Source organism: Podarcis cretensis (genome assembly GCF_951804945.1).
Source record: "Podarcis cretensis genome assembly, chromosome: 3".
NCBI lineage: Eukaryota > Metazoa > Chordata > Lepidosauria > Squamata > Lacertidae > Podarcis > Podarcis cretensis.
This window is the reverse complement of record NC_137172.1, coordinates 58,792,896-58,818,533: the sequence shown is the minus strand read 5'-3', so window position 1 is coordinate 58,818,533 and position 25,638 is coordinate 58,792,896. Positions and strand designations below refer to the sequence as shown.

At 41.1% G+C, this 25,638-nt stretch overlaps 1 protein-coding gene across 5 annotated transcripts in view; it reads left to right on the top strand.

Moving 5' to 3' along the window:
• PLEKHG1 (pleckstrin homology and RhoGEF domain containing G1) overlaps positions 1-25,638 on the top strand; it is a 112,797-nt gene that overhangs the window by 17,698 nt on the left and 69,461 nt on the right. For all 5 annotated transcript variants that reach the window (XM_079971490.1, XM_079971489.1, XM_079971488.1 and 2 more), the window contains one exon: positions 13,794-13,868. In XM_079971490.1, coding sequence (XP_079827616.1) covers positions 13,820-13,868 — 49 coding nt within the window. In that variant the 5' untranslated portion in view covers positions 13,794-13,819. Of the gene's footprint in view, positions 1-13,793; positions 13,869-25,638 lie in introns of those variants that run through there.

Below are 25,638 nucleotides of genomic sequence, written 5' to 3'. Positions count from 1 at the left end.
CATGCCAAACTAGAATTCTGGTAGGTTTTAAAAATTATATTTTTCTTGCCCCAAATATGGACGAAAGAAATCATGACTGCCTTTGCAAGTGAATATTTGCTTTGGAAAATAATACATAGCTCCACAGAGGCAAACACTACTCAGTTTTGGGGTTCCTAATGTTGGGTCATTTCAACTATCTTCTGATAGAAGCAGTTGTCAGCAATTGATGCTGACAGAAGCAATCGGATTCTTGTATCCATGGTTTGTTAAACTGACATAAACATCAAACCCTTTGCCCATGCACCCAAACCCTTTGTTGTTCTCTTCATGGTGCGCTTCAATAATACAAGAAATAAATTGTGGTTTCCCATTTCTGCTGAACAAGATGACTATGGTGACCAACTTTGAAACAAGCCAGAATCTTAATATTTCAAACTGTGGCTTAAGATCATGGTTTGTTCTGAAGCTGGTGGTTATAGTTTCCTGGTTTAGAGAAATGGGAAACTGTCGTTAATTAAGCCTTTTTGATTTTATTCTTCTAATTAGTAAAGCACTTGCTTGCCAAATAAGTAGAAAACGGATTATTAAAAATATAGCTATGGTGTGTACCGTATTTTTTGCTCTATAGGACGCACCCGACCATAGGAGCCCCTTCCATTTCTCCTCCCGCTTCACTGAAGGGGCGCTGCGCAGCTCTCCCTCTCTGCTGAAGCCAAGAGAGTCTTGCTCTCCCGGCTTCAGCAAAAGGAACTCAAAGCCTTTGGAGCGTAGCGGGAACTCTCGCTGCGCTCCAAAGGCTTCGTGTTGCTTTCGCTGACCCAAAGCCTTTGGAGCGCAGCACGAGTTCCCGCTGCACTCCAAAGGCTTCAGGGATAGCCACCTGAAGCCTTTGGAGGGCAGCGGGAACTCGTGCTGCGCTCCAAAGGCTTCGGGTTCCTTTCGCTGAAGCCAGGAGAGTGTTGCTCTCCCGGCTTCAGCAAAAGGAACCCGAAGCCTTTGGAGCACAGTGCGAGTTCCCACTATGCTCCAAAGGCTTCAGGCGGCTATCCCTGAAGCCTGGAGAGTTAGAGGGGTCGGTGTGCACCGACCCCTCTCGCTCTCCAGGCTTCAGCGAAAGCAACACGAAGCCTCAGCGTGGAGGGAGCGCTCCCTCTGCACTTCAGAGGCTTCGCATTGCTATTGCTGAAGCCAAGGAGCCTGTCTACGCTCCATAGGAAGCACACACATTTCCCCTTAATTTTTGGAGGGGGAAAAGTGCATCCTATAGAGCGAAAAATACGGTATATACAGTGTGTATATTCTGAGAAGGTCAGTATGAATGAGGCCATTGGCTGCACTGGGCCAAAATGGGCCAGAGCTTCATAAGCTGTTGGATTCCTAAACTGAAGTGACCACTGTTGTTGTTGTTGTTTAAAAAAACTATTAGTTCAATAGGCTTTTGTAGTAGGGCATAGCTTGACATGCCATAGCCTGACATACTAGTTAAAAAAAAAGAAAAGGCAAAATAGACCACAGGACATGCCAAATATCTGGATCGCAGCCAGCTGCTGAGTACAAGCAGAAAGGCCAACACCTTAAGTCTCACTTTATTTCTGTGGGAAATTATTGAAGTTTTGGATAGAGCCGTCCTTCAGAGGTTGGGGAATGGAAAGGAGTCTGACCCAATGGGCTGTCAATTCCAAAGCCCTGCTGGGGCCAGGACAGAATTGGTGTCTATACGTGGCTTTTTCTAGCCCCTTGCCTTTTTGTTGCTGGTTCCTCTTTTAAATGTTGGGTTAATTTTAATTTTTTTGTTCCAGTGGCAGGCAAAATAGCCACATCAGCTCCAAGGCTGGCATAGCCCCCCATCGCCTATTCCATAAGCATGTTTGGGGGATGAGGGGCCTATGGATTCAGCAGATCCAAAGCATCCCCTAATCCTCCCTTGTCATTCCCCTGGAACACCCACTTTTTGACCTTAGGACACGAGGCAGATCAGCAACCATAGTGGAACTTGAAACCTCTCTGAGGAGGCCTCCAATTATGGTCCACAGCATCCAACAGCTACCTGCTCTTTTGAGGAGTTCAGAATTCCAACCCTTGAGCTGAAATCTATTGCCATGCTCTGAGAACATGCAATGCAATCACCTTGTTGAAGCTAAGCAGGTCTGGAATCCTGCCATTGTCTGTGTGGGAGACCTTCTGGGAACCCCACATAGTTCTAGGAAGGCAAGACGGAATTGTACAGCTCCTAACTGTTCTGATCTTACATTTTTGCAGTTAGTATTTTATTGTAGTTGTTCTTCCTTAGTCAGTGTAAAACAGTTTTAAGGAAAAAGATAACTTCGCTAAGACATGGTAGTTGCAGGGAAGCAGATTGCTCTCTTCCTGTGACATTTTCTATTGTCTCCATCTTCTATTTCAAAATGACCAGGGAAATGTGTAAACTTCCTTTTGTATCCAATAGATAGAGATTCTTAATTAGCAACTGCTTGTATTTGCTGACATAAAGGAAATGAATGGACATTTGTGATTATTGCACATCTGTTGTTTTGTGTTAAGTATCCTGTATGTGGGTGAAACTGTCTTCAGTATCCCCCCACCCACACAGCAAAGGTGAAATGGAGGCATATGTTTGCTTTGTTATAACAGTTACAGACATAAATTAATTACTTAACCCCATCCCCATTTCCCTCAAGCTAGTCACAAAATTGTATATTGTATCATGTGTATCACTGAAAGCATCTTATGAAGTTACAGTTGCATAGTCTGCATTTTTGAGTTGTAGTTCTGCACAGTAATTGTACTCCTCTTTTTTTCAAAAGCCTTTGATGCAGAGTCCTAGCAATGTCTGCTCAGACGTAAATGCTACTTACTCACTGGAAAGTGGGGTAAGGATTACAGCCTAATCCACAACATAAGGGATATTTGTAAATTTGTCTAGATGTGCACTGAGCATGACTTGCTTGCCTTCCTTATGTGTAAACTTGCATAAGTTCTTCATTGATTTTTATAATCTTTCTTGCACTTCCTTAACTGAAAATAATCAAATGGAAAGTGGCATCTGTTGGAAAGCATAAAGTTATATCTAAATATTGTTTATGGCGCCAGCCAAACAGTGGAGGTTAAACGAACAAAATTGAGATCTAGCTGGACAAGGGTATCTAACATTCCATTGTGTTCATCTCATCAAGTATACTTTTATTTTTGCCTATTGTGTGTTTATGTTCATGTGCACAAGATAGCTTTCAAAATGAACTTCCTTCAAGTTTTGGATCTTACAAGTTTTCCTGCGCCCTTTGAACGTAGCAGTTTTATGTATGTACAGTGGTACCTCAGGTTAAGTACTTAATTCGTTCCGGATGTCCGTACTTAACCTGAAACTGTTCTTAACCTGAAGCACCACTTTAGCTAATGGGGCTTCCTGCTGCCGCCGCACCGCTGGAACACGATTTCTGTTCTCATCCTGAAGCAAAGTTCTTAACCTGAAGCACTATTTCTGGGTTAGCCAGCGGCGTAGCGTGGGTTGTCAGCACCCGGGGCAAGGCAAGTAATTTGCGCCCCTAACCCCTAACCTGCCGCCGCTGCCAGCTTCTTCTTGTTGCTGCCTGGGCTGGGGTATTTACGGTAAGGTAGCCACGGCGGCGGCGGTGGGTCCGTGTCAGGTGATCTGAGGCGAGTTGCCGCTGGTGCTGCCGCCCAAATGACGCCGCTTGCCCAGAGGAGGGCAGAGAGGCGAGGAAAATGCAACATGGCTCAGCAGCTGCGGCAGCGGCGGCGGCGCTGTGAGGAGGGGCTGCCTGGCGCGCCCTCTGCGGCGAGTGCTGAGAGCCGCTGCCTGCCGGACGCCTTCAGCCTGGACGTGCACACAGCTTGTCGGTTCCGCGAGACATGGGGCTCTGCTACAGCCTGCGCCCGAGGCTCTTCGGCGACTCCGGAGGCGGCGAGCGCGCGCCCCCCAGATGTTGCGCCCGGTGCAGCCGGCCCCCCCTGCACCCCCCACGCTACGCCACTGGGGTTAGTGGAGTCTAACCCGAAGCATATGTAACTTGAAGCGTATGTAACCTGAGGTACCACTGTATAGAAACAGTGTAAACTGCTTTTCATAGTTTGATTCAGTAACTGCCTGCTCTCTATTAATAGTAGCAGCATTTTGTGTGCCTTAAGAAGTGAGTTCAATTAAATGTATGAAGCTTTTTAAAAGCAAATTTCTGTAGGACAGGATTAATCTTTTAATAGTGCTTTCTCCTAACTCTCTACCTAATCTAGAGATAGGTTCAGGTAGGTAGCTGAGTTGGTCTGACACAGTAGAAATATATATATAAAAAATAAATAAATTGTCCACACACAAAAGCTCATACCAAGAACAAACTTAGTTGGTCTCTAAGGTGCTACTGGACTATATATATATATATATGTGTGTGTGTGTGTGTGTGTGTGTGTGTATATATGTTATGTGAAACATCTTTCATTTCCATAATGCTGCCTTCCTGCATCTTTGGATATCCACAAATATCCATGGAGTGGTTTGAATGGCCATGCAGATCTGAATATTTCTTGTGCATTCATGTTTTGAGTGTGAGGTCATAGCCACACCAGAGATTCAAAGCACGTGGCTTCCCCCAAAGAATCCTGGGAACTGTAGTTTACCCCTCAGAGAGATACAATTCCCAGCATCCTTAACAACAGTTCCCATGATTCTTTGGGGGAAGTCATGTGCTTTAAATCTCTGGTGTGGATATGACCTGAGTGTGCATTTTTAAATCCTCAAATTGGTGACTGGATCCACAAGTGATTAAACAAGAACTGATTGACTTTAAAATCATATACTGTTCTGTTCTTGAAGCTCATATAAAAACCATATAAGCTAAGCTTCACTGTCAGATATGGATGTATTGAAAGTGATGTAAATTTTCATTGCATTCCCCACTGAAAAGCATGTGTGTTACAAATTGAAATATAGACTTAGGAGAACCAAGGAGGTGTTCTTTTTTCTGCAGAAAATGTCTCTTCCTCTTCCCCTTTAAGATCTATCATGTTTCAGTACCCACAAGACCCAGACGTTTCATGTTTATCTTCTAGCTCTCTTAATGTTTTTCTGCTGCATTTTCAGGGACACTTTTTCACAAAAACAGGGTATGCACAACTCCAAATCACAGGCAATTATTGGCATCTCTTCCAAACCCTTTGCAGGGTCTTAGATGTGCACCCACAAAGTCCCCCTCACTTCCAAGGTCTTTGTTGTTCATTAGAATAGAATAAGCAGAGCTGCTACCTCTACTGAGATGAGTGGGGTAACCTAGAGCCTGTACAAGTATACCAAAGCATATACTGGGCTGCTGATGTAAACAAGTACCAACTAGTACTACTAGTACTACTAGCTACTGAAATTAATAATGACTTGTTGAGCAGCAGCATTTTATATCTGAATGCCCTAACATCTATACTTGTACTAGGAAAATGCTTCTTGTCTCTGTTTCTCCTACAGAAGTACATGGAACGATTTCAACATGCATGGAATACTTGGCTTAAATGTTGTGATGTGGATCTTTAAAGTAGAGGAAATGAAACACAAACCTTTTTAAAAACAGTGACTAAATGCTGTTTATCAGCAAAAGTATCGCTTTTGGAGGAGGAGAAACTAAACATCTGGCTTCCCTCTGGAAAAATTATATTTTTCCTTTGACCCTTTGTAAAAATAAATATTTTTCTAATAGTTTTTATTTTGAAGGAGTTGAGCATTCAGCCTAATCAAAGGAATGTCACTATTGCCAAAGCTGTTGTTTGTTTAGGCTTTGTTTTGCTTTTAAGATTGCGGCAGCAACGGCGGAATTTCTACAGAAAAGGCAAACTTCGTTTTTTACTTATTTTAATTGTCGGTTTCCAAAACTGCTATTAAATACTGGGCAAAGGAGACTGTGGCACTATAACACCTGTAAGAATCCTCTAAACATGTATCTCATGGTAAATGATTCACCTCTATTGCACCTCTGAAGTGTGTGTGTGGAATTTTCTGACCTGTAGAAGGAATGGTTGTTAATCTGACTAGGAATCTCTTTAGCAGAAAGTACTGTACAGTACAAAAGTCAAGAGTGGTTTTATTCCTGAGACATATTACATCTGTTGACCATTTGTGTGGAAAGCTACACCAAAGTGTTCTAGAATAAGGTTACCAGACATCCCTGTTTCCTGGGGACAGTCCCCGGATTTACAAATCAGTCCCCATACAAAATCCATTGAAGTTGAAAAGCATCCCCGGATTCATTGGAAAAAAATCTGGTAACCTTATAGACATGATTGCAGCAGAGAGCTGTGGTACCTAACTGGACTTTGAAGATTTGTGACCACAAATTTCTAAGCTGACAGCTGTTGTGAATCAGCTGATGTTCATGCACATAGTAAATACAACAAACATTCACAATTGCATGGAAAATGAGAAATCCCATGGCCAGAATATATGCTCATACCTGTGTTCAGTAGTGGAGAAAGGTGGGGGTGATTGGGGCAGTCTGCCCTGAGTGCCATCCCTGAGAGGGAGTGACATCGCTGCAGGCGGCGCCCCCCCCCCGGGACATGCACCGTTGCAGTGCATCCCTTGGGACGCCCGGCGGCGGCGTACCCCCGCAGGCAGCTAGCCCCACCCCTGCGGGCCACTCCAGGTGCTGGAGCAGCTAGCTCTGCCTCTGCCTGCGGGGGTACGCCGCCGCCGGGCGTCCCAAGGGATGCACTGCAACGGTGCATGTCCTGGGGGGGGGGGGGCGCCGCCTGCAGCGATGAACCCACGACCCTGAGATTTAGAGTCTCATGCTTTGCATATTCTAATTGGCCCCCTCTGAATTATTTAGTGAATTTCATCAAACTTGATGTGAACTTCAATACAGCATCTTGACTTTGCACTGGGAACTTTGAAAAGCATATGTAGATGCTCCATATGCAAGTTGTGCCTATAAAAATATGCCCCCAAGCTCACTTGTACCACAAGGAGTGCAAAATATTTGTTAAATAACTGAAAGATAGCAAAAACTTTATTTATTTTGCCTTAAAAATGAAAATCTGAAATATTATAATTGTTGCATTTAATGGGTTTGAAATGAGCACGTTCACATTTTTTTGCTTGCCAAGTTTAGGAAATGGATCTTGCTTTTATCTTAGCAGATGATTAAAGACTTCTACATAGGATAAGCTTGGGAAAATGACAGCTTTTGGCTGAATGGCTACCTTCCACATTATAGTTCATCACTGTGGCTCTTAGCAATCTGCAGATTCAGCAGAAAGGCATCCGCAAGCCACAGTTGCAATGGAGACTGAACTTTGTACGTTACGACAGTCTATTTTGCTATCTTCCCTCTAAAGCATGTTGGTATGGATGGAAGCCTGGGCTCTGGCAAAGTCTTGCGGAGTCAACAGAATGTTTTTTTCCCCTCTAGACCTGCAAAGTTATAAAATGTCTGCACAAGTAAAATCATCATCACCATCATAATATAGATAAGACATCGGGAAATGGACAATTACATTATATTCATATTGTGCATGTTGCTAGAAAGTATACTGGGTTCTTTTGCTATTCACTAGTCTGTGAGAAATTTTGAATGAAATGAGGCCTTTCCTTATTTGTGTTTCCTGGCAACATAATGTGTTCCCACCTCTTGGGTTAGTGTGTGTGTGTGTGTGTGTGTGTGTGTGTGTGGTGTTCCCCTCACCCAACTGGTTCCTTGGCTCAAGACTGCTGTTCCTGATGACCTAGTTTTAGCTGTACACATGAGTCATCATCTTTAAAGGGGACCTACCCTGAGGTGTGCTGGCAGGAGTACATGGATTGTTTATTAATACAGTATTGCATTACATAATGTGTTCATAGCCCATTGCTGCATTATATGTAACTTTGTTCAGTTAGACATGGTTAGAAGTATTGCAGTCAAAGAATTTTTACTAGACTACATTTGCCCTGTGTTTTTGTATAGCACTTGAGAAGAAAAAAATCTCGGAGTGCCCATGTGCTGGCAAAGGCCTAATTACAATACAGGTCCTTTAAAAATGCACCATTTTTTTGGTAATGAGGAAGGGTTTACAGAATTTGCAGCATGTGGGGCTTTAGAATTTACCGCTAAAGGGAGACAGGCTAATAGACATAAATGCAACAGTCCATTTCAAATGATTCATGAAAGTGCCTGGTTGCCTTTCCTAACTGTCTGTGGGTGACAAATGTACTCAGTACTGATGAGCTGGCTTCGAACTGGCCGTGTTGATACCAGCCTAAAACGTTTTTTGGCAGTTGACTCTTGCTGTGCTGTCCAACCTCAATTTTTGGGTCACTATTTTTCTTTAAAATGTTTAGAAAAAACAAGCTGGTTCTAAATTGGCCACTTAAAATGCTGCCTGCTTTGCCATTTAAAAATATGTTCAGATCTGGTAAAGAAAGGTTGGGCAGGTGGTTGGCTGCCAGACAGTGTACTCATGCAAGGTGCACTCATGCTTATGTTTGAGTGAATTTGTGTATATGCAAATAAACTGGCATTTCTAAGTAGCTGGCTGTTTGTATGTGTTCTTCAGTCCTTTTTTTAACCAGAAACCTGTAGTGTTTCTCCTCTAGGAGGACTGTTTCTTGTAACGATTTGGTTCGAAAGCTGACATGTGCCAGCCAGTCAAGGTGCACAGCAGTCCGTACTATTTTGAATAAGCTGGTGTAGGGCACTGTGACCTTTCTGGCATCTATCCCCTAAACTCTCTTTGCCCAATAGGCATGACTCATTCTATTCTTTGTATAATGTGGATGCGCACCAGTAACAAAAGTCTGTCTGTCCGTCAGGCCTTGTTTGATTTGCTTTCATTTTATCAGTATCTGCGCAATTATACTGCAGAGAATAGCTGAGGCCATTGTTTCTTGAAATACCTTCTGACTGACACAGGCAGAGCTGGGAATTGTGGTGAGATCAGACTGAACCATTGAGCTTCACCTCCACTTTACTATTTAACAATATGAGGCTGTATCGTGCAGGGTGAGGGGTGTTTTGGGCCTCCAAATGTTTTTGGACTCCAATTCCCATCTGCTCTAGTCAGCATGGTCAGTGGTTGGGTCAATGATGGAAATTGGGGTCTAAAAACATCTGGAGGGCCTAAGTAACTTACTGGTTTCAATATCTGGGTTGTTCACAGCATAATCTTCCAAGATGCATTTCATATTTCTACCTGCAGATCTGCTCCTGGACTGAAAGCTATAAGTTCGGCAAACTGAAATTAAACTTTCTGCTTTGGTTCAAAGAAAATAGGTTGTACTGTGTATACATTGTTTGGTAGCACATTAAGTAACCTTGGAAGATTATTAGAAGGCTATTTATGCTGACTTCATTGGGATAACAAAAGTGTTAACTGCCTTAGGTTGTTAGGTAGAATTAATGAGTCAGCAGCATTGCCACATTGCAATGTTACAATGATTTGCTCGCAAGGTTTAAATAGACTTTTGCTCATGCATAACCATAAGGAATGCCAAGCCAAACATTACCCCATTTCCTTGTTCTCTCCTTGCCAATACAAATTATAGTTGTAAAATTTTGCCCTTGTGCAAAGTTCGGTTGTTTGTGTGCTGCAGGTTTTAAATTGTCTTCAGAGTGAGTGTTTTTCCGTGTATCAGCATCTCCCAGTAAGCTCCCTTGCATTTAATGTGAGACCTTAAATTGAAACAGCCACTGGAATGGGTCAGGCTGGCTAAACATTCAAATCTTATGCATTTGGACTGCCCACATAATTATTTTTCATGCACTTACATTGGAAACTGTTTTATTCATTACACCCATTATCTGTTGTGGAATATCTTTCCCTCCTATCGATCAGAATGATCCCCCAGGGAAAAGAGTTTAGAACTTTTCCCACTATATTTTGTAGAATCCATTATCTGCTTAGAAAAAAAGAAAAAGCTACCAAAAGACTACTGTATTGTACTTGTCTGCTACGTAATGGTTTGTTTTGCATTGTCTCTGCAGCCTTTACAGCAGGTGTGACTCACCTGTGGCCCTGCAGGTGTTCCTGGGCAAGAACTTCCATCCCGCCTGACTTTTAGTCATGCTGGTTGATGGGAGTGTGCGTGTGTGTCTCTGTGTGTGTTCAACAGGCATGTTTTGTTTAAACATTTCTTACGATGAAATCTGTAGAAACATTCAAAGGTGCCTGCAGTCTTTTTTTCTGGCAGTTTTCTCATCCTTTCATTCCTTTTGTTTTGCCTTACCGAACATGCTGTGTGATCAGGACTCCCTCTAGTGACAAAGGCTATGTGACTTCATAGGCAGCTTGTCGATAACCGCTCTACAAATCAGCATGTGACGTGATGAACTCAGATTTGATTTGGATATTTGTTCGTTTTTGTATATGCATCCATTCTCAATTATCAGTAGAGCGGGGGGGCAGGGGGAAGCATATCCTGTGTTACACATAATAGCTATTGTATTTGGTAGTTTAGTCTGAAGAAAATATAGGGATATTAGAGATGTATTTTTAGACAGGGCAGATCCCATTTAGACTGAGAATATAACGAACCATATAACAAAGTACTTTCAGTATAAAATACCAGTGTCTCTGTCATTATATGCTAATCATGGTCCCTACTAATTATTTGTGTGTTCATGATAATGGAGGATTCTTTTCTTAACCAGTCAAATTGAGTTAAGAGTTGTTAAGAATATGATGCCTTAACATATGTAATCATGAAAACACAGTTTTGATATTTCTGTGAAGTGCTTGGAATGAAGTAGTTTGGTTTAACAAAGTTCACTGAATTAGTTGAGTGATCTTTGAACTACACCTAGAAGTCCAGGGCCGGTGCATCCCATTTTGACACTTGAGGTGAAATGAGAGGTGCGGCCATGACATGGTGGCGCTCCTGTGCCACGCCGCCTTCACCAAAGCCTCTCTTCCCTAAGTTGTGCAGTAGCAGTACAAAGCAGCTCTAATGGCAGATTCTGACACAGTCTCATGAAATTTTGGCAAGATCTCGCAAAAATTCAGCGGAAATCAGTGCTGATGCCTGCATTACGACTCTAGCTGTGGTGGGGCAGGCAGGGTGCTTGCAGTGGTGCCATCTCAGGGAATTCTGCCACCTAAGACTGGTGTGTCAGGTTTTTTCCAGGGGGTACTCAATGGTATGCAGTACAGGCACCTCTTTTTGTTGTTGTTATACAGTGTGGCACTTACTCTAACAACTTCATGGTGAATACCGCCACCTATTTTTCTAGAAAAAAGCACTGCCTAAGACGTCTGCTTCACTCTGCCTCGTGGGTGTGCTGGCCCTGTAGAAGCCATTTCCATAATTGTTGGGTGAACAAAATGCCAATTAAGTCTGTATCAGTGTTGAACTTCTAATGATTTCTCATTCATCTTCAAGTTCATTCTCTTTCATGTGTGCCCCCCCCCCATAGACTTTTGGGACCTTGGGCTTAAGGACCACATAAGTTGGGGGAAATAAGCAATTCACATTCCACTGTTATTGTTTTAATATTTATATTTTCTGCCCTTTAAAATTTAGCACAGCAAAGCAGTATATCATTCAAAAAGCCACAGTTCCATTACACAACCTGCAGTGCAAAAGGAACATTAGAAATCAGGACAGAAGTGCTAGCATTATAACCAGCAAAACTAATGCAACAATGCAGCCCCGAAGTGTGTCTAGCCAGTACGATATTAACTAGCACAGCTCATTCTTGTGGTAGCATACAAGCAGGGAAGGTTTTTAAATAAATCACTTCAGTTCTGTTGTGACTGAGTGCTTCTTGTAACATGATGCTTTCATGGCCAAGTAGTGTACTGTTAGCAAAGAAAGATTAATTGAAGTTTGAGCAAATTGCTACTTGACATTGTTTTCACATCTCTCTAAAATTAGTCATGGAAGTTGGCAAGGGTGAAGATGATGTTCTAAGGTTTCATGATACTTAATAGGCCACTTAAGTTAAAAAAACACAAACCCAACGTACTCATTCGGCTTTTCCCATTCTACAGCTAAAAATCCAAAATGATCACTTACCGTACAATGCTATGTGTCTCATTTTGTTCTGTAGGGCTTATTCCCAGAAATGTGTGGAAATAGAAACCTTCCTCTGTGGTTTGGTTGATGAAACAAATATTAATCCATTTTAAGTAATTGAATTTATGAAGTATTTCTGCTTGGTTGGGACTGGGGTGAGGTTTCGTTATTAGCTTGAAGACACCAATTATGTCCTTGTACCAGAGGCAAAACTCTTACTGGTGACTGTCTATTTACAGAAGGAATCTTATCAGTGGAACAGAGAGAAAGGTAATTTTTAATAGTGCAGCACCCTGCTCCCCCCTTAAATTGACTGTGTTTGGGTTCCGGTTGTATAGGCGGTATGAGGACCAGAGAGCTGAAGTTGAATCCCATTAAGTTTGAGACTCAGTGAGCAGGTGGTTCTCTTGTCTCAGGTTTCACTGTCTCTGAGAGAGGAGGTACATAACTTGGACTTGCTCCAGCTATGCTACTTGAGGACCAGGTGGCCTTGGTGGCTCAGAGTGCCTTTTACCAGCTTCAGGTGGTTCCCAGACAGGGATAGACTGGCCATGGCAGTCCATGTTCTGAATTGGGTTGTTGCAATGCATTGTAAGTGGGGCCGCCCTTGAAGATGACTCAGAAGCAGGGCTGGCCCACACATGAGACAAGGTGAGGTGATCACCTCAGGCAGCAGGATCCACAGGGGCAGCAGATCCTGATATAGATCCAGAAGCTTTAGCTAATGCAGAACGTGGTTGCCAAAATGTTAAGTGGTGTGGCCAGAGAGAATTATGTTAAATTGATCCTGAGGGATATGCACTGACATTTGCTTCTGCTTTATGGTTGCTATCTATGGTCTCATTACTATTTTTGGCATTATTTTGTACATCACCCTGATATCTGATAAAGTGAGGTTATAATATATTTTCACAGTGAAGCAAATAGTGGGGAAATGGCTGGGATTAAATTATTCTGCTTGGCATTCCTCTGGATGTCTTGAGGTTGATGCTGTGCAAACAAGAACAATTCCTATTGAACTTGGTGGGACTTACTTAGCTGGACAGAGAATAGAGAGGTGTGTGCTTTATTTTTCAAAAATGCTTTTACTGTTTTGACTTGAAGGCCCTAAAGCAGGCATAGGCAAACTCCAGTCCTCCTGATGTTTGGGACTACAATTCCCATCATCTCTAGCCAACAGGACCAGTGGTCAGGGATGATGGGAATTGTAGTCCCAAACATCTGGAGGGCTGGGGTTTGCCTATGCCTGGCCTAAGGGGTTGCCAGATATTTTCATTCATCTTTGATTCACTGGCTAGTGTTCACTAGTAGGACTTCTCTGTTGAATTTTTAAGTTAACTCACCCCCCCCCCCGAAAAAACCCCCTTTTTCAATTATATGGGCCTGTGTATTCCTTAAACAAGGATGACTAATCTGTGGAGCTCCTGTTGTTCTTGGGACTCCAACTCCCACCATTCCCAGCCAGCAGGGCAAGTGGTCAGGCCCTGGGTGGGTGCCCAATGTGGCCAACAGCTGGTGCTGGGACTGGTCAGGGATGATGGGAGTTGTAGTCAGACAATGTCTGGAGGCCTCAGGTTCCCTATTCCTGCTTTAAAGGAAATGTTTCCGCAAACTGTTGGTACTTTACTCAAGCTCAACGACACATGATAGGGTCAGCGAATTCTTTGTGCTCACATATATTAATTTGTTAGCTTTGTTTGCCCTTTTGATGAAGTGTTTTATAGGATGTGTGTGAATTAGCTTGTAACAGTATCCTCAACTTATAGAAAAGTTTTCCCCTGCTGGCTTTGGTATGAGAACAGTTTTCTTTCTTTATGTCCCTCAGGTTTCACTGAATTGGTCTCGGCTGAGATGCCAGATAAAACACCAGAGGGTAAAGAAACCTTATCCAGGAATGAAGGTCGGTATTGTTTTTCTCTTAAGAAAACTTGTTCTTTCATTTTCTCAGAATACATATTGTAGGAAATATAATATCAATCCTTTTTTGGTGAAACTATCTTCTCAAATGTAGTGTTTCTCTCCTTCCCTGCTTATTTTAAGCATGATTATGTAAAAATGTTTCATTTCTGAAAAGTTAGTTTGTGGTGAGGGAAAGTGAGAGAGATGATTCAAACAATGTTTGGGTGGCTAGGGACATGTTAGGTTCCTGTATGGTGTGTGTGTTACTTTATGGTGTGTGTTTGGTATTTGGTGACTTGGTAAGTTTTTATGTGTAATAGCCAATGTTTGGTAAGTACAGTGGTACCTCGGAAGTCAAATGGAATCCATTATGGAAGTCCATTCAACTTCTAAAACGTTCGGAAACCAAGGCGCGGCTTTCGATTGGCTGAAGGAAACTGCGGAAGCTGTGTCGGATGTTCGGGTTCCAAAGAATGTTTGCAAACCGGAACACTCACTTCTGGGTTTGCGGCATTTGGGAGCCAAAATGTTCAAGTCACAAGGTGTTCGTCAACCAAGGTACAACTGTGTAAGTCCACTTTCACAGCAAAATTAAACTGACTGCGTAATCTTGTATGTATTGACTTGGAAGTAAGTCCTATTGACTTCTATAGTGGCTACAGGATTGCAGCCTGAACAGTAATAAAGTCACTTGATGATACATCAAGTAGTGATACTTCAACATTCACTTCAGATCCATGTTTTGTAAAACTGAACACAATAAATAGCCAAAGCAAAGTAAGGCCTAAGCGCTGCATTTTCCACGTTAATCTGGAGTTTGTTGTTTTGCTTTCTAATTTGGGGGGATGGTAAGATAATTAGAACGTAAGAAGAGCCTGCTGGGTCAGGCTAATGGCCCAACTAGTCCTGCATCCTGTTCTCACAGTGGCCAACCAGAAGCCTATGGGAAACCCACAAGCAGGATCTGAGTAAATGAAGACTCTCTCCTTCTGTGGTTTCCACAACCAGTGTTCAGAAGCATTGCTACTGCTAACCAAGACTGGTAGTAATGACTTGATCAGCCAGTCCATCTTTTTCCTCAATAAGGCAGTTTGCCTTAGAGTGATATTAACCATTCCCTTGGGTGTTTTATAGCTATTGATGTGCTATATTGACATTTGTAGGAGCCTGACAAAGTGTTACCCATTAACCTAACTAATTGTTATCTGGTAATGTCAGTCCTCTGTTTGGGGTTCTGTGCTGCTATCACTTTTTCTTTTCTGAAGATAGTCAAACAAGGAATTAATTGTGTTTCAGATTTTTATTGCCCTGCGGACTTTGTCCTTCATGTGAAGTTATAGCTTAGAACTCCGGACAGTGCTTCAGAAATAGAAGAGGATGCTGTTATGATGAGGGAAGAGTCTCTAAAAGCTATTTTTTGTACTCTAGAAAAATGAGCAGTGAAGCTTCATTCTCTTGCAGTGCAAGTTGCTTCAATGACATGTGTTAATATTTAATATTTCAGCACAGAAACTCATCAATATCCAATTAGTTCCCTTGCCTGCTGAATATTGTAAATTCACTAGTTGCTAAGGATTAGCCTGAAAGCAGCCTGTATTTTCCACAGCGTTGGTTTGCTTATCTTGTGTTCTGCTACAGGTTGTAGGATTTAATGAACTTCTTGGTTCGTTTCAGTGTCCCATCAGCCTCAGCCAGCTTCTTCCCACCTAGCTGTGCATAGAAGTGTATCTCCAATTGTCTTTTAATGTTGTACCTCGCTTTGGGACATTAGGGTGAATTATTATTATTATTATTATTATTATTATTATTTAACGAGGAGAAGACAGTAGCACTTAGCACATGTGTATTGGCACACTTTCCTGAAGTTTAAACAAAGCAAGGTTAAGCACTGCAGCTCTACCATGTCAAAATGCTACCAGCTGCCACTGCATACACATGTAAACAAATAATAAACAGAAGTGAATGAAAGAAAATAAAGTCTTGTGATTACTTTACTAAAAATTGGCAGATAGTTTGTTAATCTTCTCTCCCACTAAGCCCTTTTGGTCAACAAAAATTACCTATAATGTTCTGGTCTGGTGTTTTGTTTGGTTTGGCTTGGTTTGGTTTGGTTTGGTTTTGTGTGCGTACATGAGGAATATATGGAAACATTATTGAGAGATACAAATACATTAAACAATTTATTTGTGTGTTTCTTAATCACAGCCTTGAAACCCACTCTCTAGTGAACAACTATTATGCTAGTCCATAGTGAAATAGAGAAGTGTGTTAAAACTGCAAGAGTAGATTGTTATGCAGATTGTTAGCCCAGATTGTTCCTAATGTAGTTCCAGTGTTTCTGTTCAATGATATTTTCCTTTTTAAAATTGTTGGTGACTTTGCGTATGAATGAGAATTGGAGCAATCTGAAATAACTTCTGTATAAATATGTCACAAGCATCCTGGTTGGCATTAATCATATTGGAAACTTGACCTTCATATATTCAAATCTGTGAGGGCTAGAGCCTTTTTAAAAATGTCCATGAGTTTATCAGCATTTCAACGGAAGCTTGTGGGCTGCATACAAAAACCTTGGGTTTAGGAAGGAATTACTTGCCACTCAGAAGCTAAAGCTGTATGTTTGCACCTGTAGTGCAAAGGTTATGGAAAATTTGATTACCAAGGTAATTTGGGTAGTATAAGGTTGGCACAAAATCGAAAATGCTGTGGAATGGAAATCCAATTCTAGGCTGCTACTTATTATCAATTTATGACATAGCTTTTACAAGAAAACCTTTTTGCAGCTTGACCCTCTTTTTAGCTTCTCTTTGAGTAGCAGGCTCTATTACAGCAGGAAATCCTGACCTGCTTTCCTGGTATGGTTTGTCACCAGGCTGTTTCCTTCACAGCTGGCTAGTTTGTGGGATGTAGTAACCTAACAAGGCATTTGTATTCTCCTGGTGAGCCAGATAAGTTTTTCACATTATTTTGAAGACTGCTTCCCCTAGATTTTGTAGGGCATCTGGATAAACCATCATTTTTAGCATCTTTTCCTGGACAGCTGTAGGAGACAAATTTGTCCAGACTCTGTATTCCTTTTTTTATCTTCCTTTGTGTGTGTATCCAAATAAAAAGGCTTGGTTCATGATAATTTATAACACAAAGAGATTGCTGCAAATGGAGAATAAAATTCTTGTGTAGATAAAAACTTAAGAGGTCACATTTTAAACTAATAATAATTCAAATGACAATGCAGCGGATAGTAAATGTGTGTGTTTGATGATGTCTATACAGGCTGAGCCAGATGTCTGCACACTGTAAGGAGTAGTAGATTAAGTTGTCACACAGCATCTAACATATTTCCATTTCCCCCCCTGAGTGGGTTGTAATGGGACACTCTGGACCACCGGAGTAGCTAATCTTCCCTGCTCAGCAGGATCCTTTGTCATGAGTAATATTACTACAACCCTCCACGCCATCCTCTGAATACAAAAAAAGTTTCTAAGTCACTCTGGGAGGGGGAGAACCCCTCCTCCACTTTTGATCATAACACGCTGTTAAAAATTGTAGCTCAGGTATGGCTTATATATTCCATTTTGATCTCCTTGGTGCACCAGAGTCCTCTTGTGATATTCCCATAGAAATTCTATCCCACTAGAGTGGCTTACTGTAATTCAGAATCAACAATATCATAAAATATCATAAAAGGCATTGATAAACCATGATTATTTATAGCAGATACTTGAGTAAATGCGTATCTAAATAATAATGTCTTTCCCTACTGCCAAAAGACAGCCTGAGAGGGGACACCCACACTTTATGGAGCAAAATGTCCCACAATATGGATGCAGCCATTAAAACAGCTACATGACACAAAAGGACCTCTCCAGATATTAGGGAACAAACAGGGTGGTATGGGTAATCATTCAGCTATCTGAAGGTAATTGCCAAAGTTGTGTCTGGAAGAAATGGCAGTGGGCACAGAGGTTGCAGGTGTAACATGTTCCTATATATGAGCTTGCTGCTGCATTCTGGATCAAGTGTGTCTTCTAAAGGTTTTTCTAAAGTTGCCCCATTTAGAGCACATTGCACTAATCTGATCTTGATTTAACTCAGCCTCTCTTTCTTCTTAATTGTAGCCAGGTCTGACTCTCTTGGAACTGGCCACTTTTGCCACCAGGTCATCCAGATAGAAAACTGAGTCTAAGAACACTTTCAAACTGCAAACCTGATTTTTCAAGATGTGTTTATGTGTGTGCATTCTCATTCAAACCAGGCAGAATTCTTGTTCCAAAGCCATCTCCCTCCTGATCAGGAGCATGTGTGTCTTGTGTGGATTCATCTTCAGTTTCTTAGTGCTCATCCAGCTCATTAATTTCTCCAGGTTTCAGTTCAGAACCTCAACAGCTTCCTTTGTGTTAGGTTGAAAAGTTTAAAAGTGCTACACGTCACCTGCATATAGATGACAATGAACACCTTGAATTATTCTTCCCGTTCAATGCAGAAGATGTTAAATAACATGGGCCAGAATCTGTCAAGTTTTAAATATGAATGGTGCCAGCAGAGAGACAGACATATTTAACAACTATTCTCTAAATTTGGGTGTCTCTTTCCCTCCAGGTTGTCCAGAGTTGAAGCTCAGAGTTCAAACTTGGGTCTCCAGTTGTCTTTGGACTACAGTTCCCATAATCCATGACCACTGGTTATAGAATAGAATCATAGTCCTGCTGGCTAGGGATGATGGGAGTTGTTGTTCAGAAACAGCTGGAGACCCAAGTTTGGGAAACACTGCTCGAGCATCTTCTAGAGCTGATGTAAAACTTAGTTTTGTTGAAGTGAGTGTATAATGGCCTCTCACTCTTGGAACACTGTCATAACGTTTCCAGAGTCCAGATATCAGGGAGAGAGGCCTCCAGAAATTTATTACTATTGTTGCTATTACTTCCAGGGCAGGTAAATGATCAGCTGGGAGAGAACTGGGCAGGGAGAGAGGGTTCCTTCTCTGGATAAATTTACAAACTACACTGAAGAACAACTCATGAGGCAGTCATAAGCATTGCAAGTTGTTATTTTTTTCAAATCTGAAAAGTATTGGCTTTGGTGCTGTTACCCCTCCTTTGGTCTGCTTGTAGAAATTACTCCCACTATACGGTAATTGCAAAGAGGTCATTTTTCAAGCTAATCCATATACATTGCTTAAGAAGAGGCATTTGGGCTGTTATCTTAAAGCCAGTGTTCAAAACTCCTGTTGTTCTAGGCGCGTTTTGTGACAAGGAATTTCATTAGCGAGAGCCATTTCTGAGCTCTGGACACAGTACTGCACCTAAGGTTTCAGATTAAAACTGCAGAGTGGAAGAAAAGGAGGACCCTTTTCTGCCTCCCCACTTCCAGCCACTCTCTGAAGACTGGAGAAGAGACCCTCTTTTAAGAATATTAGTGGGGTGGGCAGGGGAAGCATGGCTTTGGGTTTTTTTGCAGTCTTCAGATGAGGATTAGACCATGTGAAAAATGAATATAAGATTTTAGCTGCAGTTCATTCATTTTCTGCTTTGTATCCTTGTTATAAAAAAGTGGGCCTAGACATTCCATTGTTGCGCCCATAACCTATGCTTAAGGTGCCATTTAGCTCCTAGCTTTCATATCTCAGTTTCCAACACCGCTTAGAGTATTTGTGAAAGTAAAAAAGACTGTGATAAACAAGTTGAATGTGAAAACCTTGTGGCAGGTATTTTGGGGTTCAGCTGTCTTTGAATGTGCTACAGTTGAAGGAATATCAAAATTATATAGTGTTTGGTGCACCCTACATTAAACCAATTTGTAATTAAAGTATTTATAAAAAGAATACAAAACAAATATTTACCTGGGTTTACATCATGAAGTCTTGCTGGTTATGCCCTGATGCATGAAAGCAAGTGTTGGGCCTTAACCCTTCAAATCTGCTCAAGAAAGTGTGTTGGCTGAAAGTAGAAAGTAACACCATCTTCCATAGGTTTGTTGCCAAGTTGGATTACTTACCATGCATTTGAAGTCCTGAGGAGAATATTAATGACTCTTTTAAAATGGATCTTTAAAAACACAATGGTTACCATGAGTCCCGGTTGGCTGGTGTCCAGCTGGAGTTCAGCATTCCAGTCAGCTGTGATCTAATACTCCTTTTAATCATGCCTGTAAAATTTGAATGGCCTGTGAGTTTTAAGGTGTATGTGACTTTATAACACACACACACACACACACACACACACACACACACACACAAAATGTGTGTGTATTATATCATCTCTGTTGGATGGATGGTGGGACTGAAATATTCAGTGTTCTGAAATATTTCTTAGAAATCCCAAACAACATACACCATAAATCATAGTGTGGAATATATAAGCACATTTGGGATCTATAACAAAAAGTTGCATTGTGGAGAGGTCTCCTGTAGAAAGTTTCGGTCATCCATGCCTTTTTCCAGGATACTCCTTCCCCTCTTCCCTCCCCCTGGATATCCATTTCGCCTTTCCAGCAGTCTGGCACAGGCAGTATTCCACAGCCGCTAATTGTGCTCAGAAGTTGGGGATGTATTCAGACACAAGCCTATTTGCATGAGTTTTCCATGAAAGTTAACCCTTCCTTCCTTATCTTGAGCTCAGTTAAAATCCCTCCCTGTGCTAGACTGAAGTGCTTTTGGTGGTTGTATTGAGAGAAGTTGCCTGATTTGCTTTATTTTTGGCCTCAAACATAATAGGATTTTTTATTTTAAATAGCTGGTATGAAAATCAACTCTCTCACCTGCTAAGCAGATCCCTTTGTACTTATTGTAAGAATCAAAGAATTGTAGTGCTGGAATTGACCCTGAGGATCATCTAGTTCTTTGCAATGCAGGAATGTGCAGCTGTCCCACATGGGAATCAAACCTGCGACCTTGGTGTTACTGGCACCATGTTCTAACCAACTGAGCTGTCCAGTATAAATATTAAATAAGGAAAGAGTTTTTAAAGGGGTTTGTTCACAGATACTTACTGCAATCTAGAGTACATTAATATATTTGGAGTTTTATGTACCAGTTGTATTGGGTGCTTGCCTGTCATTTATAGATGATAATGTTTTTTGGTAGGAGGCATGAATCCTTAAATCACTCTGGTGTCACATGCTGATATCAATGCCAGCACACGGGTTTGGCGAATGGATTATTGCTAGTGAAAGGTACTAAATATATGTCAGATGATACATATGTCAAAGTGCAGTGCTAAATACCTTTTTCTAAAAATAGCCATGAATTTACTATGTTGTTTACCCTTCTTAGCAGCAATTTGGATTTGTATATAGGTGGCTAAAAATAGCTGTCACTGATGAAAGCTTCCACGTGTTGTAGATTCTGACTCTCCTCACATGTTTACAGAATTCCTAGGCAGAAGGCACCTCTGAAAAAAATATTGTCTGAGTAGTCTGTAAATGATGTGATAATCTGATTACTACATATGCTGATGGCTTGTTTGTTTTTGTTGTGGACATGGGGAGGGAAGCTGTGAGCATCAATCTGTGAAATACCAACAATAGCATTGTTCTCTTCATTAAACAGCCTTCTACGAACAAATTTTGTAATGCGCGATGCAGCCCTGAGAGTTTCATTACAGTCAAACCTCGGGATACAGACACTTCAGGTTGCGTTTTTTCAGGTTACGGATGTGCTGAAACCTGGAAGTACTGGAACGGGTTACTTCCGGGTTTCAGCGGTCACGCATGCGCAGAAACACCGAATCGCAACCCACATGTGCACAGACGTGGTGCTGTGGGTTGTGAATGTGCCTCCCGCACGGATCACATTGACAACCTGAGCGTCCACTGTATTGCAGTTAGCTGCCAATTGTTATTCTAAAGATAACCAACTAGATCTGATATTGAACAAGCATTTTATAGGTTCCCTTAAACAAATCTAAATAACACAGCTCATGTGTTTTCACCTGTTACACATCATGGGTGATTTGGAAATTTGTTATGCAGCTCTGTTGTTTGGAATTCTTTGCTTCAAGTAAGGATTTTTGCTGGATAAAATTGCTACCACATGAAGGTGTTTTTAAAAACAGTTTATTTTGACATCTAGTCAATTCTACCATAGAGAACAATTTTTAAATTGTTGGATGTCCCACTTTCCTCTTTGCCAAGTTTTATACACACACACACACACACACACACACACACATGTTTGTAGGGTTTCTTTATTTTCCATTCTGCTTTATTTCTGAGTTGAAAATGTAATGCAAACAAAATGGAAAAGAATTATATAAAAAGGGTTGTTAGCTGCTCAAATAAACATTTGTGTTCATGCAACACAGTACTTTGTTCTCTGATTGTGATTGGCTTATTTTAGGAAGGTTTATCAGAATCTTTTAACCTTTAGCCCAGGGGTATGGAAGCTTCTGCCCTCAGGCCAAAAAGCGCTTTGCTATTGTGTATTCAATTGTATCTCCTTTCTCTGCACAAACTACTAAATTAAAATTAAAGCAGAGATGAAAGTGTCTCGGCAAAGAGGCAGATCTACATTCCTCACATAATGCAAAATAATAATAATAATAATAATAATAATAATTCTATGCATTTTGCAATTGCATGCAGTTTTTCAGTATGCAATTGCATGTAAATTTTGAAGCTTTGGATAGCTTTAACACAGGACTTGCAGTTCATCTTCTGCATTGCTGGTGTTTGCATTCCTTTGCTAAGATTACTGAGTTCATTTTGCGTGGTCAGGACAGATAAAAGTGCTTTTTGTTTTAAAAACATCAGATAAATAAAAAACAGAAGTTGAAACTTCACCGGATTTACTAAGAATTTAATACATTCGTACCTTGGAAGGCCAACAGCTTAGTTCCCGAACGTTTTGGCTCCTGAACATTGCAAACCCTGAAGTGACTGTTCTGGTTTGCGAACTATTTTTGGAAGCCAAACATCCGGCGGGGCTTCCGATTGGCTGCAGGAGCTTCCTGCAGCCAATCAGAAGCCATGCTTTGGTTTTCAAACGTTTTGGAAGTCGAACGGACTTCTGGAACATATTCTGTTCAACTTCCAAGGTACGACTGTATATGCTTCTGTTTCCCCCTTCCCAACTTTTTTTCACTGAAAAACGAAAACAAAAAAATGGGAAAATGTTTTCGTATTACCTCATTGAAGCACATCATTGCCTTAAAAAACAACAACTAAGGATTCTTTTAAATAACAGCAATGTTAGCCTTCAGTAGCCTTTTAGTGTCCATATCCTGTAACATGGCGAAATTTAATATTACTGGAAAAAGCCTTTGGTGACTGCCAAAATACTAATTTAGCCCCTTTTTGACAAAGGAAGAAGGAATGTTGTAACATATTTCCTTGTATTAAAAGAAAAACTTTTCAGAAGAAATCTCAAGTGTGTTTTAAATAAATTCTGTCTTTCTCAATTTGAAGTCAAGTGGTAACGTTTGAACTTGTTTCATTCCCTTAGCTATACACACGGTAGTTAAATGAATAAATGCCAATTGCTCTGGAAAGAAGACCCCATAAGGCCTGATAAACCCTAAATTTAGAGAGATTACTAGAAGGAAATAGTTGTGTTAAGCTTCACTTTTTTTAATTGGCTCCCTGTGGTTTGAATTAGCTTAAAAGGGGGAAATTGTTGCTTGCTGACAAAGTAGGAAGGCAGCCAGCTTTGATGTTTTATAAGCAATAAAATATTAATAGAAAAGCATATGTTCTTTCTGTGAGATTGGTCAAACAACTAAACTGTTATTTCTTCAGCAAATCAGGCTTGGAGGTATAGTCGCTATTACGTTAACTTTCAAATTTAAGGTGAATTGACAAGCTGATATAGCAAACCATAGAGGTGGGAACCTCAGAAAACCTCCATGCTGGATTTCCCCCTCCCCCAAAAAAAGCTTCAAGGTACATCTAGTGTTTTCTTTAAGTAATTTGACAATTGTAAAACTTACAATTTACTAGCTTTTTTTGAAAACCACAACAGCTAATTGTAGTCCTTTTACTTGGGCTTTGGGTTTGTGTGTGTAAGGAATATGTATTCCATTGGTGCAGTTTACTATTGGGATGAGCAGAATTCTTTTTCTGCCAACTATATTTGCAGCTCAATTCTCATCCCATTTGAGGGAGAATGAGGAAAATAAAGTAGATGGTGGCATACCAGTTGGGTTGCTGTAAGACATAGAATCATAGAATAATGCAGAAGTCAGATCCTGTACCCATAGTATTAACTAGTTCATATTTATTTGAAGTTCTCTTTTTTGCAGTAAGGTGTGAACTGGGTCTTATAGCAGACAAACTGTGATGAGAGGTGCTGTATATAGAGAGCACCTAAGAATGGTATTCTCTCCCCCCCCTCCCCAGTCCTCTTTTGCACACATTTGCATGGAGGTACATATAGTTGGTTGCCAATAACATGACAACTTTTCTTGATGCCATGTTACCCTCCAAGTGCCCCTATTTTCCAGGGAAGGTCCTGGAAGTATGAAAGCCACCCCAGCTTCTGATCTGATCCCAAAATGTCCCTATTTTTCCCACCGAGCTCGGGGTGGAGAATGAGCTGGTGCTTGTTCTGAGCGATGGCAGCAGTAGTGGCTGTGACACACCGGCTCTGAGAAGCTGGCAGATGGCAGGGACACCCTGGGCATGAAGAAAGGAAGAGTCTTTATACACACACACACACACACACACACACACACACTGCTTTCTTTTCTTAAATTTTTTTTAGAGGTACTCTCATTTTCCTACTCATATTGAAATATGAGGCAAAACTTAGATTCACAAAATATTTAGGGTATGCGTACCCCTACGTACCCCCAGAAAAAAACTTGCCCCTTTCTAAAATTTATTTATTGGTTTGTGTTTTTCTTTTGGCAAATCTACCAATGAATAAAATAAAATCGGGGTTAAGGGGTTTTCAGGATTATGAAGGGTGTTGGTGCCATGGCCCATTGGTATAGTGGTGGTGGAAATGCTCTGGTTGAGGGACAAAAAATGAGGGGTCAAGGAGAGGCAGTTTGGGAGGAGAGTGAGAAATGTCCATATTTTCATCTGAGGAATGTTTTCGGGGGGTACATGTTACTGGGCCCAACAATGCATTCATCCTAAATAATGCAGAGGTGTGCCTTAACAGCTGCATACACAAAGATCCGGCATGGCCAGCTTCCTGAGACTGGGAGGTGAATGGGATTCTCCCCATGAGATCGGTATTATTGAAGGCTAGATCCCTCAGTCCAGATCCCCTGGACGTAACTATGTATCTGTGTTTAAGTTGGCATTAACTGCTATGGTCCAACTTTTATCTAAAAGATTGGGACCAGCCCAAGAGGGAAGTAATATTTCAGATTAGGGATAACTGGGAGGCTTCAAGATGGGTCTTTGTTGCTTTTCTTCACGTTATTTCAGTATTTGTGACTCAAGGGAAGTATTAGAACGTGTGAACTGGAGGTACTAAATCAAACCTGATAACTGTTCTTTGGAAACCTTCATCTTTTGTTACTTTCGTTCCTATGGAGACAGCACAAACAAAAATATTAACATCTGCTTTCATCTATAACTTGAGGTATAAAGTTCAACTTCTTTTGCTGCATCTTGACTATGCAAGTTGATGCTTATTTTTCAATTGAACTTGGAAATTCTGGCAAGTTTCCTTTATTCTGGAGGCATTTAATTATTGTGTTTGGCGGACTGACTTTGATACATGGAATAAACTAGAATTCCAGTTCAAAGATTCAGAGCTAGAGGTATTTTAGCCATCTGCCAAAAAAGCAAAATTATTTGCTGCTTTATATTTCAGCCTTGGG